Source organism: Euleptes europaea, chromosome 10, assembly GCF_029931775.1.
Source record: "Euleptes europaea isolate rEulEur1 chromosome 10, rEulEur1.hap1, whole genome shotgun sequence".
Classification (NCBI taxonomy): Eukaryota; Metazoa; Chordata; class Lepidosauria; order Squamata; family Sphaerodactylidae; genus Euleptes; species Euleptes europaea.
In genome coordinates, this window is record NC_079321.1 from 65,286,211 (window position 1) to 65,303,089 (window position 16,879).

The window sequence follows — 16,879 nt, forward strand, 5'->3', positions numbered from 1 at the left end:
GTTGTGATACACCAGTGTCCCCAACATGGCACCCGTGGGCACCATGGCACCCACCAACACCTTTCCTGGTGCCCATCAAGTGTTTTTAGATAGTAGGTAGGCCTTGTGGGCTTTGCCTAGCAGGGCTTCTGATTGCCTATGCAGATTAAAATAATATTGTTTCAGCAGCAGCTGCCACCATAGTGGTGGTTTTACTCTACCTCACTCCTCTTTCCCAGGGTATTTTTAAAATTGCCCCACTTCTCCCTTGCACTCGTGCTTCCTCTGTGTGTGGGGCTCTGCCTTCTGTGGCAGCCATTTTTGGCTGGCCTTGCCTCCTGTAGCAGCCATTTTGAGGTTGCACATATCCCTGAATCAGAATTCCAAAGGTGCCCCACAGGCTCAAAAAGGTTGGGGGACCCCTGCAATAGATAATTTTCTATAAACCTGTTACATGCACAGTGTTATTACTTTATTTCTTCAAGCATGGTTTTGTTCACACAGCTGGGTTTCTTAACACTGCCACATACAGTCTTAGATGTAACATTGGCTGTAACGTTTTCCACAAGATAAAGAACTATAAATTTCTAAATAGTTCATAAATAAAAAATAAAAAAGGAAACTAGTGAAATAATATTACAAATAACGATGTGTACATCATACTTTATGGGTTTATTTACACCATAAACAGGGGATAAAATCAGACGACTGACCTTAAAAAGAAAATATTTACACCTGGATTTAGTAATTCTGACCTTACAAAGAATGGCAGGATTTTCTTTCAGTAAGACAGAAGTAGTCTTAATCACCCTGACTGATGACTTCAGCTGGGGCAGTGAAAGCCATTGAGAGGTCACCAACAGTGGTACCCTTCTGGAGAGACTGGCTAGGTTGGGAGTGGGGTGGGTACCATGCTTTATTGGTTCTGCTCTTACGTGACTGGCCAATTCCAGATAATGGAGCTAAGGGACTACTGCTTGGCCTCATAGCATTTTTGCTGTGGGTTCCTGCAATGGTCCACTTTCTACCCCATGCTGTATAACAACTACATGAAACCAATGGGAGGGACTGTCCAGGGGTTTGGAGTGAGGTGCCACCAATATGTGGATGACACCCAGCTCCATTTCTCTGTATCAGCTGAGTCAAGTGGGTCTTTGGATGTCCTGAAGAAGTACCTGGAAAAGTTAATGGGATGGATAAGGACGAGTAAACTAAAGCTCAATCCACACAAGACTAAGTTGATGTTGGACAGCGACAAAGCTGCTCAAGCACTAAAAAGCGAGCCACTCCTGGAATCGGTTGCACTCTGCCTGAAGTTCCAGGTTTTAGCTTGGGTGTACTGCTGGATCCTAGGCTTTGGACGGATGCTCAGGTCTCCTATGTGGCATATAGTGTCTTTTATCAGCTTTGGCTGATATTCCAACTACAGCGAATCCCAGAAAAGTGTGATCTGGCCACAGGGGTGTGTGGCCAATAAACAAGAAAAAAAAAAAGGGGGGGGGGAGAACCCAACCTGAAAAACCAGCCACAGTGGTGTGTGGCCACATTAGCGGGCATTGATTGGCTGTTTGCATCTTTTTCTCATGGGGGTTTAGTCAACATGCCATTCTGTGATTGGTGGCTTGCAGCTGGGTTGCTATGGTCTCCAGTGCAATTGACAGAGTGGTGTTTCTTTCACATATTTCTCCACTGTAGAGTGGGCACAGAATACGGTCTAGTGAGGTCAGTGCCACACTGGCATCAGCAGTGCACTGGTGTCAGAGGATTTAGTTACCCATCTTGATTGCTTTATACTGAATATGCTATTTGATGCATTGTTACTTATAAAACATCAAAGAAATTAACTCTATGGGTATTTCCCCTCCAAGGCTATTAAGTATCTAACATACAATCTAAAATTAAAATAAATCACATGTTCTGGTTTTATAGAATGATACACATGTATATGCACCTACAGTAGAGCATTCTTACAGACAAGATAAAGAAGAAAATAGATACCAAAGTGAATAACCTCTGGTGTTTCAATTTTGTTCAGAAGCATCTTTACAATCAATTCTTCAGGAACACTTTGACCTTGATTAAGCAAATCCTTACTCTAAAGTAAAAAAATATAAAGCATAGTATCAATATACACATAATATACACAGGGAGAAATCCTTAGCGAGCCTAATTTGAAGTATGTCCCATTTAATTAAATGGTGATTACTTACTGGAAAGTGTTCTAAAAAGTGCAGCCACAATGAGGTACCACACAAAATACAGAATTCTTCCGGTCTTGCCACTAGTGCTTTACAGCGAACCCTCTCAAAAACGTGTAAACATGACTGCTGTTGAGATTAACTTTGAAATGAACAGCCTTTAACGTTCTAGCGTGGTACAGTGTCATCCTAAACATAATTACATCCTTGTAAATCCATTGAAGTCAATGGGCTTACAATGGACTGCCAGCTTGAAACCTCCAGGTTGAGTGTTTTTTCTCTCTCCTGCTGCAGGTGTTTATAGTCTGGGAGTGACTGGGGGTGTGAACCCTTGAGCATGACCCAAGGGTAAGAGCCAAAGGGCTCTTTACCTGTGGATTATAGCTCATGGCCTTGGTCAGCTGGATTGACATGGTGAATATAATCCCAGGATGTCTTCTTTACTTTTTTAATATACTGTGTATGTAAATTTGTTTAAGTTACATTTTTGTAAGCAGCTTTAGGTCTCCATTAAGGTGAAAAATAGGATAAAAATATATAAAATAAATTAGAAGGATGTAACTCTTCTTAGTAGAGTTGCCAACTACCTGGAGAAAAATAATGTCCTCCCTCTTTAACAGAGGCTTAATCAGACAAAGGGAGCTTTGACTCTGGAAAGTTCACACCCTGGAAATCTTGTTGGTCTTTAAAGGGGCTACTGGACTCGAATCTTGTTTTTCTACTGCAGACTAACTTGGCTATCCAGCTGAAACTATATTAATGGGATGTTATTTACCAGGTGAAATTATTTACCTCTATGCCATGAAAAGTTTCAGCTGCCCATTTCTAAACACTAAGCCATGGCGCAGAGTGGTAAGCTGCAGTACTGCAGTCCAAAGCTCTGCTCACGACCTGAGTTCGATCCAGACGGAAGTCGGTTTCAGGTAGGTTGACTCAGCCTTCCGTCCTTCCGAGGTTGGTAAAATGAGTACCCAGCTTGCTGGGGGTAAAGTGTAGATGACTGGGGAAGGCACTGGCAAACTACCCTGTAAACATAGTCTGCCTAGTAAACGTCGTGAGGTGACATCACCCCATTACTGACCCGGTGCTTGCAAAGGGAACTACCGATACCTTTTTACACAGAAAGGACATTTCCCCACAAGCAATTATTTATTTTATTTAAAACATTTTTGTCAGGGTCCATAAGTTGGTGAACATTAAAAAAAACTTTTAAACAATTAAAAATACAGTTAAAATTATTAAAAAGTTCAATTAGAAACACATAAACAACACTAGAAGGAGGACCAGTAACCATTACTGGGGGTATACCAGATGAAACAAAAACTCTTCACCTGCTGGCGAAAGACACTGATAAAGAGAGACAGACAAATCTCCTTAGGGAGGGAGTTCCAAAGTTTTGGTGCCATGACAGAGAAGGCCTTTTCTCAGGTCACCACCCACCCAGCTTTAGATGGCCGGGGCAAGCCAAGCAGGGCCCCCGAAGATGACCAGAGTACATGGGTAGGTTCATATGGGAGGAGGCAGTCCTTAAGATATGGTGGTCCCAGGCTGTACAGGCCTTTATAGGTCAATACCAGCATCTTGAATTGAGCCCAGAGGCAAATTGGAAGCCACTGTACATGGAACAAGACTGGAGTCTTCTAGTCCCTATGACTCACTCCAGTCAATACTCTGGCTGTAGCATTCTGTACCAACTGTAGCTTCCAGACAGTGTTCGAGGGCAGCCCCACGTAAAGCACATTGCAGTAATCTAACCTAGTTGTTTGAGGGCATACAGCATCACAGATCTTTTCTGCCCAGGAAGAGCCACAGCTGGCTCACCAGCCAAAGCTAGTGAAAGGCATCCCTGGCCACCGCTGCCACCTGTTTATCCAACAGGAATCCTGGGTCCAGAAGCACCCCAAGCTATGAACCTGCTCCTTTAGGGGGAGTACAACCCCATCCAGAACAGGGGATAACCCATTTCCTGGGTCAGACCCTTCACCCACCAGTAGCACCTCTGTTTTGTCAGGGTTAAGTTTCAGCTTGTTAGCCCTCATCCATTCCAAAACTGCCTCCAGGTACTTGTCCATGGTTTCTACAGTCTCCCTGGGATCTGCTGGTAACACGAGATTGAGCTGAGTGTCATCTGCATATCTCTGCATCTCAGCCCAAATCTCTGGAAAACTTCTCTTGGCGGCTTTACATAGATGCTGAAAAGCATGGGGGACAAGATGGAACCTTGGGGAAACCCATAAGCCAAAGGGCACAGCAGCAGTTTTTCAGCACTACGCTCTGAAACTGACCCTCGATGTAGGGCCAGAACCACCGCAAAACTGCCTCTCAGTCCCAATCCCAAAAGGCAATCCAGAAGGATACCATGATTGATGTTATTGAAAGCAGGCAACAGGTCCAAGAGAATTAACAGGGCCATACTCCCCCGGTTTACCTCCCGGCACACGTCATCCACCAGGGCGACCAAGGCCATCTCAGTCCCATAACCAGCCCTGAAATCATATCGGAATGGATCTAAACAATCTGCTTCATTCAGGAATCTCTGGAGTTGTCCAGCCACCACTTGTTCAATCATCTTCCTCTGGAATGGTACATTTTAGACTGGAGGGTAGTTATTCAACTTTCCTGGGTCCAGAGTAGGTTTCTTTAGGAGTGGAGACACCACTGCCTGCTTCATGGCAGAAGCGACTACTCCCTCTTTTGGGGAGGCAATTACTGTCTGCCAGCCCTCCGCCCTCCAGCAGATCTGAGCAGCCAGGAGGGGAAGGATCATACAAGCAGGTTATAGGTCACAAACTTCCATGAATCCTGTCCACATCCTTAGGCTGGACAAGCTGAAAGGTGTTCCACATAACTGGACAAATTGGCACCCTCAGACCATCTGATCCTGTTGCTGCTAATGCAGCGTCCAAGTTGGAATGGATGTGTCCCACGCCCGGGGCAGCCCCGGTCGCGGGACTGCCCAGTGGCGCGCTTACCGGGCAGGAGGAGACGAAGCCGGCCCGGGGAAAGGGGGCGGGGCCGACGTTTCCGTGGCCCGCGGAAGCCCCGGGAGAATTGACGGCTTGGCCGGGAGGGCCAGGGCCGGGCGGCGGTGGCAGGGATGGCAGGGTGACACCTCCGGTAGCCCAGACGCTGGGGCGGAATCCACCAGCGGAGGAGGAGCCGGGTGGGGAAGGGCCGGAGGGGCGAGAAGGCACGAGTGGAGGTGGCGGAGCACGAGCAGCCGATCAGCTGGGTCCCCTGAGGGGGAGGGCGGGCAGACGGAGCTGCCAGGGGCCGATTGGTAGAGCTCCTGTCAGACAGAAGGGGAGGATGGGGAAGGGGCGGGACCCCTGGGAGCCTGGCTGGCTATATGACCGGGAGGGGGTGGAAGGCCGGGGAGGAAGTGGAGGAGGAGGAAGTCTGCCCTCTGGTGGCTCAGAGGAGCAGGAACTGACTGTGGGCTGAAGAGGAGGGAAGGAAATCCTCTCAGGAGGCCCATTCTGAGGCCAAAGGAAGCCCTCTCCAAGTCAAGCCGGCCAGGCCGCGGGGCTAAGAGGCGGGGCCCAAGGGGACAGTTCCTCACAGGATGCAAGAGATTTTACCCGCAAAGTGCTTAGCAAAATCATCACAGCTGGCTGCAGAGCAGTTCACCTCCTCCTGTTGGCCAGAACCCAATAGGCCCCTGACCACCTAGCAATCCTACTTCTTAGGATGGCATTGGTAGCCATCTTAGCCTGTTGCAGCAAAGAACAAAAAAGAGTCTTATGGCACTTTGATACATTTATTGAAGCATAAGCTTTATCAGATGCATGCAACTGAGCCTCAGTCAGTCCAGAAAACAATTTACAAACAAATGAAATTTAGACTTTACCTCGAGTCCATATGCTGTGCTTGCTGATATGTTCTCATCTATAAGCTCCAAAACTAAAAGTGATACATCAGACAGAAGAAAATTTTAACTGTTCTGAAGTTATGATGTACATGTAAGTACATGTAATTTTGTCAAAAATGCACAGAATCATTTATACAACTTTAAATAGTGATTAAATAGCAACAGAGAATTATGTTAGCCTTCAGTTTATAATTCTGTTCCCAAATACTAGCCATCTACAACTGCTCCTCTGCAGTGAACTGTAGAAAGAAATTGTCTGTATATGGGGAGTTGTACATTTCTACCCTACAATGATATGTACAAGTTTCACACTGGGTATTACAAAAAATGGAACTGTGGAAAACAGGAAATACGTTTATTAAGGGTGTGCATGTGAATGCTTCTGAACTGTAACAGTGCCCCAAATTCCCTGTTTAGTTTCAGATCCAAAACTAAATAGGGAATCATGGGCACTATTTCAGTGGAGAAATATCTGCAGGCATACTCCTAGCATTTCTGTTTCCTGGTTTCCTTGCATTACATCGGCTTAGAAAACTGCAAGCTGAGCTCAGCTTGTGAAACACAGCTTTCCTGCCTCTTCCTTCCTGCTGCAGCTCTGAGTAGTCCCCAGAAGCCACACTTGAGGGCTGGAAAACTCAAGAATGGTGAAGGATGCTGCACAAGGAAGAACTGGTAAAAATTATCCCTCTCCTCTTGCATGAGTGGAAGTGCCCTTCTGCTGTGAGCCAACTTGGGCACTGTTCAGGATAGCTTGCTGGCAATCAGCAGGGTTTTACAGCTTAGTAGAATGGCAGAATATAAAGACATTAAATACAATACAATGAATACGGTAAATAGCTAATAAAACAGCTGTCTGAGATGTCCCCTATTTCAGCTTAGATGTCATTGTTCTTAGCTAAAATGGAAAGCACTAACCTATATCTGAATGAACACAAGGACATTAACATAGCTTGATGCTGTAACTTTACCAGAGTCCAAACGTAACCAAACTGATCTAAAACTATCTTATTAAGGATTTAATTTTCAGAAAAAAATGGAAGTACTGTTTTAGCCACCAGAGGGCTCCCCTGTTTTTCTAAAAAAAATACAGGTAACAAGCGTACCAAGGTTTGCAAAGACTGCAGTTATTATCAAACCCGCTAAAGTAAGTTACTTCCCTTCGTTTGAATGAAAAAATCTATTGCAGTCTATTGAGACTGAAAATCTTTTGAAAGCACAAATGCATGCAATTACTCAGAAATCACTGTAAGGATGGAGGGGCAGAATCTTAGGCCTCCTATGCACGGGTTGTTTCCATCACGATCATCCCCTGATCACTTTGGGGCTTCATTTTCACTCCGCACAACTTTTACGACGTCACTGCTGTTTCTGGCGGCATCAAGAAAAAGCAGGGAAAACGTGGGGAGAGAGCGAAGTGACTTCTAAAGATCAGAAAAGATGTGCATAATGACAACGAAGCCCTGAAGCAGTCAGGCGTGATCACCACAGAAACAACCCATGTATAAAAGACCTTACAGAAATCATTCTTTGGGAAACAAACTGGTTAATTTGCCATGCGTCCTCACAGTATCAACTTTTTATGCAGAATCCTGCGGATGCCAAATCAGCCCTACTTGGGTGAGCAAGTTCTTTATTTCCACCCGAAGAGCTAAGTAAATTAACTATCCCCAAAGCCTGAGTCCCCTGGGCAATTATGATCTGCCTATGGCCAGCTGTGAGTTTTCATAGGTGTGTTTTGTGTGCACTGCAACTCCCTTCTCTCCTACCCCCATCACAGACACATTTCCCACCCAATAGCTGTTGTTTTCTCTCTCATTGTCACAATCACCAACCGTGGCTCCTTTCCTACCACAATAATGACTATGTTGTGATGTATGACATTCTATCCCCATTGGTATTAGCAGGTCTAAAAGGAACAAAAAATTAATTAAAGGAATCACTGTAATATTGCAGGGGCCTCTTGGCCATTTGAGTAAGATGCTTGGAAGGGGCAGCGGAGTGTAATTCTATTAGCTTCTGCTTTTTCCACAGCTTCTAGGCACTTCTCTTATTGGCCAATGGGAGGTAACCCAGCATATCTGGGTGGGTTTGGCATGTCAACTCCCAATGCAGACCTTGGTCTTGCCTCCGTTGCGCTGATGTCGAAGTTAACTAGTTACACCCCCAAAAGAATGCATATCTCCCTTAATCACTTCTCAGCAACAAGAGATGCTGCAGCAATTATTTCCTCCACCCAATGTCTCCCTGATCTGTTCAACGGCACAAAGCAATACCATATCAAGGTGCTAAATATATGTATATTCTGTGTCCTGTTTTAATATCCATTGATTTAACTGTCACTTATACTTGAAGAGCTCAAATGCCAATGTGGTCATTCAAAAATATTTTCACATTTCTTCCTACAATGAAGACAATAACTACTATGGTCAGTGACCCTTAGCTTTTGGCAGAAACATTTGACAAGGTGCTGTTTCCTTTGCTGTTTCACCAGATAAAAGCAGACTGCAGCCTGTTCAGTCAATGTTGGAGTTCACTTGTAAGACCCAATACAGTGATCCTATAGGGAATTTCACTTTGTCGAATAGAGCAAATTGTTCTGCTAGAGTTTCAGTCATAGATCAGATTTGCTTTTGATCGTGTAAACATAATGAGGCTATGACAATATTAGGCCAATCCTGCATGGTGATATTATAATATAAATGTACTGCTGGGACCTATGCTACATTCGGGAAGAAGCCTTTTGTTTATTCAACAAATTCCCAAATAATAAAATCTTTAGATGGGGGGGGGCGTATTGCATAGGAGGAGTAAAATGCACTGGGTTTTTGTTATTGTTGTAAAGAGCATGTGAGCAATCACGTCACATAAGAAATATTTACACTTTATCAAACTCTCAATGTCAAAAGTGCTCCAAAGATGGGTATTGTGTGCATCTTGTCATGCCATTATGGTCATGATGGTTATGATAGTGACATTATGGTCACTATCCACAAATGCTTATGACCGACACAAAACATTTACTTCTCCATTACAGTAAACATTAGTACTGCTTCTGTAGGTGTGTTTTTAGACCTCAGCAGGCACCACTGGAATATTAGTAAGCATACAAAAGGCATAGCATAGAATGAGAACAAATGAGCACAATAGTTACCATCTATGAGTGTGCATTTCCAAATCTGTGCCAATTTTGTAGCTAGCTTTTTCTTCCCAACTCCCTTGAAATGAAAAAGACAGTTTAAAGCTAGAATGATTTTGCCATACATCAAATCTCTGTTGCAAACACACAGATTGACATACTGAACTTACCTGTAATAGCAACTAGAAAATTTATTCAGGCTAGATGCCATTAGATCAGAAATTCTGCATTTTACCCTGGTATATAATATAGTATATTTTACATACTTGATTATAAACTGAAACTGTACCCAGGCTGTCCTTGATGACTTTCAAAGCAAAAGAATATTGGATGCTTTTAAACTTGCTAGCCTAGAGGCCAAAATAACCAAAACAATCTGATTCAGTCTTCCCTGTCACATACACCTATATTTATGAGAGTTTCATGCTGGAAAAATATAAACTGAAGCAATTTTTTTCCTGCTGCTGAGAAAACTGGTAGTGATGCAAAATGAAAACCCAGCAAGTCATGGTCACCCTATTGTTTAAGCTAAATGCACATCATCACAGGGCCACTCCACACCGGAAACAGGCAGTTTTCACATGGTTGTCCCATGTCCCCAGTCTTCAATTGAGGATCAAGCTCAGGGGAAACAAATATTGCCAGGTTGAAGAGGATGCGGCTGTATTGATTGGCTGGGAAGAAATAACATCGTGGGACAGACATAGTAGAATTATTTAAATTCACAATTATACACACAATGCTTTTTAGACAAATAGAAAGAAGACAACCCACTAAAAGCATAAGGCCAGCAAATAAAGAAATCAGCATTTGCTATGGCAACAGGTACACTCATTATTTGGAAAATGGTCTCAATCAAAAAAGCTGGGGAAAACACTATGCTGGTATCTATTTTTATGTCTGTCTGTATGCACCTTACTTTCCCCCAGCCATGTGAAAGCATCCCATTGGTCTCAAGATGTGTGCTGCAGCCCCAATTTTGGATATACTTCAACAAAGCAGTCCCATACTCCATACTGCAAGCTTTTTTTGAAACTCACAAGATTTCAACAGTATCCTGATATACTCCCCCCCCCCAACCCCAAAAGAGCACTTTGCTCATCTGGAGAAAATCTTCTGGTGATCCCTGGCTCGAAAAGTACCCAGCTGTGGCCAGGGCCTTCTCAGCTCTGACTCCAGCAGGTGGAACACTATGTTTATCATAGACACACTTGGGATTGGGTGCAGGATGGCGCACAGCCTGATCCTATTCCCTTGACAGTAAACGCCACTGAAACCAACGCCACTTAACCCCCACGCCTGAATTCTCCCTAGAATCAAGCCTGAATTCTCCCTAGAAGTGAAAATTACTAAACTGAGGCTATTGTACTTTGGTCACATCATGAGAAGACAAGACCCACTGGACGAGTCAATGATGGTAGGAAAAGGGGAGGTCAATGGGAAAAGAGGAAGACACAACATGAGATGGACTAACTCAATAAAAGCCGATGGCCTTCAGTGTGCAAGGCCTGAGCAAGGCTGTTAACGATAGGACGTTTTGGAGGTCATTAATGCATAGGGTCACCATCACTCCGAAGCGATTTGACAGCACTTAATACACACACAAATGTTACGTCAATTAAAGTTGACAGCACTAGAAAATAATCATGAGGTCCAAGTTTAATCAAATTAAAAATTCTCTTACTGGTTTTCCAAGGATGAGGAAGCAGGTAGGCTTAGACATAAGAAACGCTTTGTCAGCTTCATCTTCATCACATAAATCTACAAAGGGGTAAGGCTGCTCTTCCTGAGGAGATGCCATCATTACACCTACATTACAAAGGCAACGATTATTACTAAAATTATTATAAGTGTGCTTAATTTACAGGTAGGCAGGCATTTCAATCCTAAAAAAAATAATTATGTCACTGTCTCAAAAAGCCATTGATCAGTTCCCAGAGCATAAGTAGAGTTTCCTTTCCAGAAACAGTTTTCTTAAGTGGTTTATTAATCCGCATTAATAAATAGTAGTCCGGTGGCCCCGCACATTTTACTCCAACACAGACTAAGGCCATTTACGCACGGGAGGTTTTGCCTTGGATTTGTACGCTTTCGATGCACGTTTTCCCCATCCAAATTTTCAAAACTCAACCGTCAGCCCCCGTGCAGAGTTTTGAGAATTCGAATGGGGAAAATGTGCATCGAGAGAGCAGCAAATCCAAGGCAAAACCTCCCACGCGTAAATGGCCTCTCATTGCTACCCCTCTAGAGTTAACTGCATCGAGCAATCTTGAGTACGTAAGTAGGGGGTAGACAGCTAGGGAGACATCCAGAGATTACCTACGGTGAGTGGGGCTCCAGCGGCCCTGGAGCGTGATAGGTTGCTACAGCTCCGCAGTGATTTGTGTACCCCCCGTAACCTTGGAGACCGTCGCCCGCCCCGCCCCTCTCGCTTCACCCAATCAACGGAGCCGAGGCGGTTTTTGAACGTGGGCTTGGTTGAACTGGTCGGCGGCGACGTTCACCCACGGCGGTTGGGCCGTTAACGGCCGACGAAGCGCTCGTGACCCGAGCGCCGCTTCAGAAGCCCCTTAAGTCAGGCGGGGGAGCCGAGGGGAAGAAGCCCCTTCGAGTGGGCTGGGGGCGCTTATTTTTAACCCCGCATTTCGATCTCGAACCATCCCTAAGCCGGCTTGTACAGAAGACTGAAATATCATTGGCGTGGAGATGCTTCCATTCAACTCCTCATGGGGGTGAAGTGGCGTTGGCGCCAGTGGCGTTTACTGTCGAGCGAATAGGGTCAGGCTGCGCGCCATCCTGCACCCAGCATGTTTATTTAGACATAATTGTGCTCAGTGGGGCTCAATCCTTAAAGAAGGGCGCTCCACATTGAGGGCCTTACTGGCGGCTGCGATTAACACAGTATTGGCTCCCGCCACGCGTTGCATTCTTAATGCATAACACGTCCGCTCTACACTCCTCCTCTCTATGACGACGGGCAGGAATCCCAAACCCAAAATGGCTGCCGCAGCAGCATGCGCTGTCATGTGATCTTCCGCTGCGCTCCCTTTGTCGTTCGTCTGCGACTGCGCGCGACCTGTGCCGGACGGGCTGCTTCTGGTTTGGTTGTGGGCGGAGCCAGCGCCCCGCCGTCCTTTCTCATTGGGTCTCCCGTTGGCTGAGCAGAGGAGAAGGTGGCTCTCAGTATTCCCCCCACCCTCTCCTTGGTGACGATAGCATTCATGAAGCCAGAGCCTCCCTCAAAAGGATAAAGAAGTGACGCCCCAGCGGGTCTGGGGAGGGGCATCGGACGGAGGGGAAGACCCTCTCCCCTCCGCCAGCATGCCTGCTGCGGCTCCGATCATCAGCTCTGTGCAGAAGCTGGTGCTGTACGAGACCAGAGCTGTAAGTAACACTCACAACGACGCCTGCTCTTCTCTCCCTACTACTCGACAGCCGTGACGGCTGCGGAAGCAGGCAAGGCACGTGACTGTTCCGCTGGATCTAAAAACAAAAGAGAGAGGCGAGGGGTGTTGCAGTAAAACAGGGGTTCGCGGGGGAGAGGGAGACCCAAGATCGTTATCAAGAAAACCGTTTATTGGCAGCTGCTGACTCAGAGGCCCTAATGGGCAGAAATCTCTGAGTCCCGATTATACTGGGGAAGAGATATTTATCCAAATTCAAGTTATGACGATACATCAACAAGTTATGCATATCTGATTGTATTACAGACAGAAAGGCGACTCTGTACAGTTGCAGTTTCATCCAGTTTCTCCTATCATTGTTTATCGTTCACTCTGACACTCCATGACTCTTAGCCCAGTTACCCAGTGCACAGAGCAGGCTTGTAGCTAGGCACAAATTCCTTCCCTGGCAGTCTGGAAGCCAATTATTACCGGGAGATCTCTGGGGTACTGTCACAGGGGCGCTCGATGAGTGCAGTCTAGAGCCTGCATTCAGAATTCTCACTGTGGCTCAACATTTTAGGATCCCGTTTTAAAATTTACTCCCCCACATCCCGGTGGCGTTTGTTTCTGAATAAACTTGTATGTAGTTGGGCTGGGAAGGGCAGCCGTGAAGGAGCTAGAAAAGATTCTGAAGCGCAAGGATGTGTCACTGGCCACCAAGGATAAATTAATCCATGCCATCTTATTGCCTATTACTATGTATGGGTGTGAATGCTGGACAGTGAAGAAAGCTGATAGGAAGAAAGTAGATTCCTTTGAAATGGGGTGTTGGAGGAGAGTGTTACCGTGGACTGCCAAAAAAGTGACTCAGTGGGTTCTAGATCAAATCAAGCCAGAACTGACCCTAGAAGCTAAAATGACTCAACTGAGGCTATCGTATTTTGGTCACATTATGAGATGACAGTCATGCTAGGAAAAGTTGAGGGCAGCAGGGAAAGAGGAAGACCCAACAAGAGATGGATTGACACAATAAAGGAAGCCACAGCCCTCAATTTGCAAGATCTGAGCAAAGCTGTCAAAGACAGGACATTTTGGAGGGCACTGATTCATAGGGTTGCCATGAGTTGGAAGTGACTTGATGGCACTTAACACACAGTTGGGCTGTTAAGATGACGCTTACAGCCCTCAGTTGTATATACAATGCATTGCTGACTTTTGCAGACTTAAGTCTGCAATGCATTGGAACTTTTCACTGCAAGTATTTCCCTTGGACCCCTCTGGCCCATAAGCTTATTGTCAAGCAGATGCCTATGATAGTTGCCAGAGCTTGTTTCTTTTAAACATAAAGTCAGGTGTACAGAAGCAATCATCACAGTGGGTGGGGGAGGGTTGTGTTTTACCAGCAGTGCGTTTTTGCATGTTTATTTAGACATTTGTGTCTTGTTTTATCCCATATTTAAGGTAACATAATCAGTAATCATAATGAATGGATCAGATAAAACCGTTCAAAATGATATTAACAAGTAAATGTTCGGGGAAATGGGTTTGCAATAGTTAAACGAAACCTCCATGTTCTGAAGCAGTGCATCTCTCTGAATACCAGTTGTGTTCATGTCTATGTGGGTTTTGAAAAAGTATCTTGTCGATATGGGGTGCTGGGCTAGATGGGCCCTTGGTCTGATCCAGTAGAGCTCTTATATTTCTTTATCAATCTCTTAACCATGAAGCAACATGACTGGCTTCTCTACAACAACTATGGATGCTTTTGCACCTGCTTTTCCCCACTTGGTCACTTAGCAACATGGCACTTATTAGTGTTCTGCTTTCAGCTTCTTTTGCATCGGGATGATTGCACACCTGTCAGTGTGGCTCACGCCTTTGAATCCAAAAAATGGCTGGTCTGGTCCGCTGTTTGCAACCATAAACAGGCCACTGGCAGTCATCTGTCGCTGACTCTCAGCTGATAAGGGATCAGCTGGGAGTCAGCTTCTGATCTCTTATCCTGGAAACTTTGCTGTGTCCCAGAGTTCTTGAGATGCAATAAATGTGGTGGAGAGTTAATAAAAGGCCTTGCTGATTCCCCTAGTCCAAGCTCTCAGTTGCGGGGGAATGATCACCTCTTTTCCCCACCCCAAGCTCTTGGCTTGCGATGCAGAGAAAAGAAAACAATCTCTTTCTCTCCCTTTTGCTGTAAGGAGATCAGAACCATTACTTCTCTTCCTCCTTCTCTCCTTCTCAGAAGCATTACTTCTCTTCCCCCTTCACTTAGTGATTTTTTTAGGGTGATGAGATGTGTGTGATCAGAAGCCCTTTCCCAGATAATCCCTAGACAGCTGTGAGATGGCATCTGATTCCAGCTGAAACTTTCCTGTGTCCAGCCAGCACTACAAGGCTAGGATCCTGGAAACTGCTGGCAGAGCAGAACCCAACTTTTAGCTGATCCCCCAAAGAGCTGTGATTTGGCTTTTGACCAATAGACAGCTGCAAATTTGTTCACCATCTGTTCCGGTTACGTGATGCAAGCTGAAATCCCTGATCAGCTCACAGTCTCATTGTTGAACAGAGTATGTTTAACTGCTAAATGGATTTGCTGAAACTTTTGCAGCATCCCTACTTTTTCAGGGAAAACAGATCCCTTGTTTGACATTGTCCACTGCCTGGGGAATGCATAATTATAGGATGGGTGAGACTTGTCTTAGCAGTAGTGCGTGCATAAAGGATCTTGGGGTCTTAGTTGACCAAACACTGAACATGAGTCAGCAGTATGATGTAGCTAAAAGGGCAAATGTGATCTTGGGCTGCATCATCAGAAGTATAGTGTCCAGATCACGCAAAGTGATAGTATCGCTTTACTCTGCTCTGGTCAGACCTTACCTAGAGTAATGTGTTCAGTTTTGGGCACTACAATTTAAAAAGGATGTAGACAAGCTGGAACATGTCCAGAGGAGGGCAACAAAGATGGTGAGGGGTCTGGAGACCAAGACCTATGAGGAAAGGTTGAAGGAGCTGGGTATGTTTAGCCTGGAGAGGAGATGACTGAGAGGTGATATGATAACCATCTTCAACTATTTGAAGGGCTGTCATAGAGAGGATGGTGCTGACCTTAGGCAGTTCATGAGAGGGAGGGCAAAAAGATTTACATTAGTGTTTGGCTCTCGTGGCCCTTTCTTGTATGCCCATGGTAGTGCTGATCACCACTTTAAGGTCAGGAAGCAATTTTCCTCCAGGCCAGATTTGCCACGGATCCTGGAGGGTTTTTTGCCATCTTCTGGGCGTGGAGTAGGGGTCACTAGGAGTGTGTGTGTGTGGGAGAAGTAGTTGTGAATTTCCTGTATTGTGCAGGGGGTTGGACTAGATGACCCTGGTGGTCCCTTCCAAGTCTATGATTCTATAGGGAATGTATCTGCAGGTAGCGGAAGGCACTATCTTGTTGCCCAAAACTAGAGCCACATGCCCTTGCCAGTTACAATTCCACACCACAGAACAGGTTCCAACATCAGAGATTCTTTTGGTGAGTAATTGCTTGAGCATTTACAATCATATGATTGACTGGAGTGCGTACTCACAAATAGTTCTTGTGTGGTCCTGCTAGTACAAGCTCTGTACCTGAAGGGCAACATAGGAATATAATGGGAGGAGAAGAGATGTGGAAAGGGTTGGGTAGGAAATCCAAACTGGGACAAAAGTCTGATTGTGTGCCTATGGGTGTAAGATTTGGGGGAGTGGCTCCCCAAAATCGCTCTTACCATAAATTCCTGTGGGGGTGGCCAATGTCTATGATTGCCAACAATCTGGAGAAAAAATGTCCCTCTCCTTCCGAGGTTGGTAAAATGAGTAGTACCCAGCTTGCTGGGTGTAAAGGGAAGATGACTGGGGAAGGCACTGGCAAACCGCCCTGTAAACATAGTCTGCCTAGTAAACGTTGGGATGCGACGTCACCCCATGGGTCAGTAATGACTCGGTGCTTGCACAGGGGACTACCTTTACCTTTTTAATGTGTGGAAATGAGCAACTGAAGCTTTTTGTGGCATGGAACGGCATCTGGTAAATAACACCTCATTTAGCCTCTATTAACGGACCAGCGCATTTTTTCTTCAGGGAGCTGGGAACCCTAGTAATACCCCTCCAGCTGCCAGGTAGCACAAGACTGACCCAGTGGCTTAGTCTGCCTCTTCCTTGCTTGGGATACTTGTAAGGGCAATAGGTAGGATGACAATAGGAGTCACTTTCCCATCTCTCCGGTTCTCTTTCTGAGAGAGAGGGTCATGATTGGTCCTGCTTGGCCAAAAGGATGCTACCGGCTCCTACC

The 16,879-nt window shown here is 45.5% G+C and overlaps 2 protein-coding genes across 2 annotated transcripts in view; one reads left to right on the plus strand and one right to left on the minus strand.

Annotated features, from left to right (window-relative positions):
- Positions 1-10,988, minus strand: part of AK9 (adenylate kinase 9) — a 107,568-nt gene extending 96,580 nt beyond the window's left edge. Inside the window, exons 1-4 of the mRNA XM_056856777.1 lie at positions 10,869-10,988; positions 9,200-9,263; positions 6,028-6,080; positions 1,978-2,074 (exon numbers count right to left, since the gene is read on the minus strand). Of these exons, the coding sequence (XP_056712755.1) occupies positions 1,978-2,074; positions 6,028-6,080; positions 9,200-9,263; positions 10,869-10,988 (334 nt within the window). The remainder of the gene's footprint in view (positions 1-1,977; positions 2,075-6,027; positions 6,081-9,199; positions 9,264-10,868) is intronic.
- Positions 10,989-12,505: 1,517 nt separating this feature from the next.
- Positions 12,506-16,879, plus strand: part of FIG4 (FIG4 phosphoinositide 5-phosphatase) — a 90,879-nt gene continuing 86,505 nt past the window's right edge. Inside the window, exon 1 of the mRNA XM_056856778.1 lies at positions 12,506-12,568. Coding sequence (XP_056712756.1) covers positions 12,506-12,568 — 63 coding nt within the window. The remainder of the gene's footprint in view (positions 12,569-16,879) is intronic.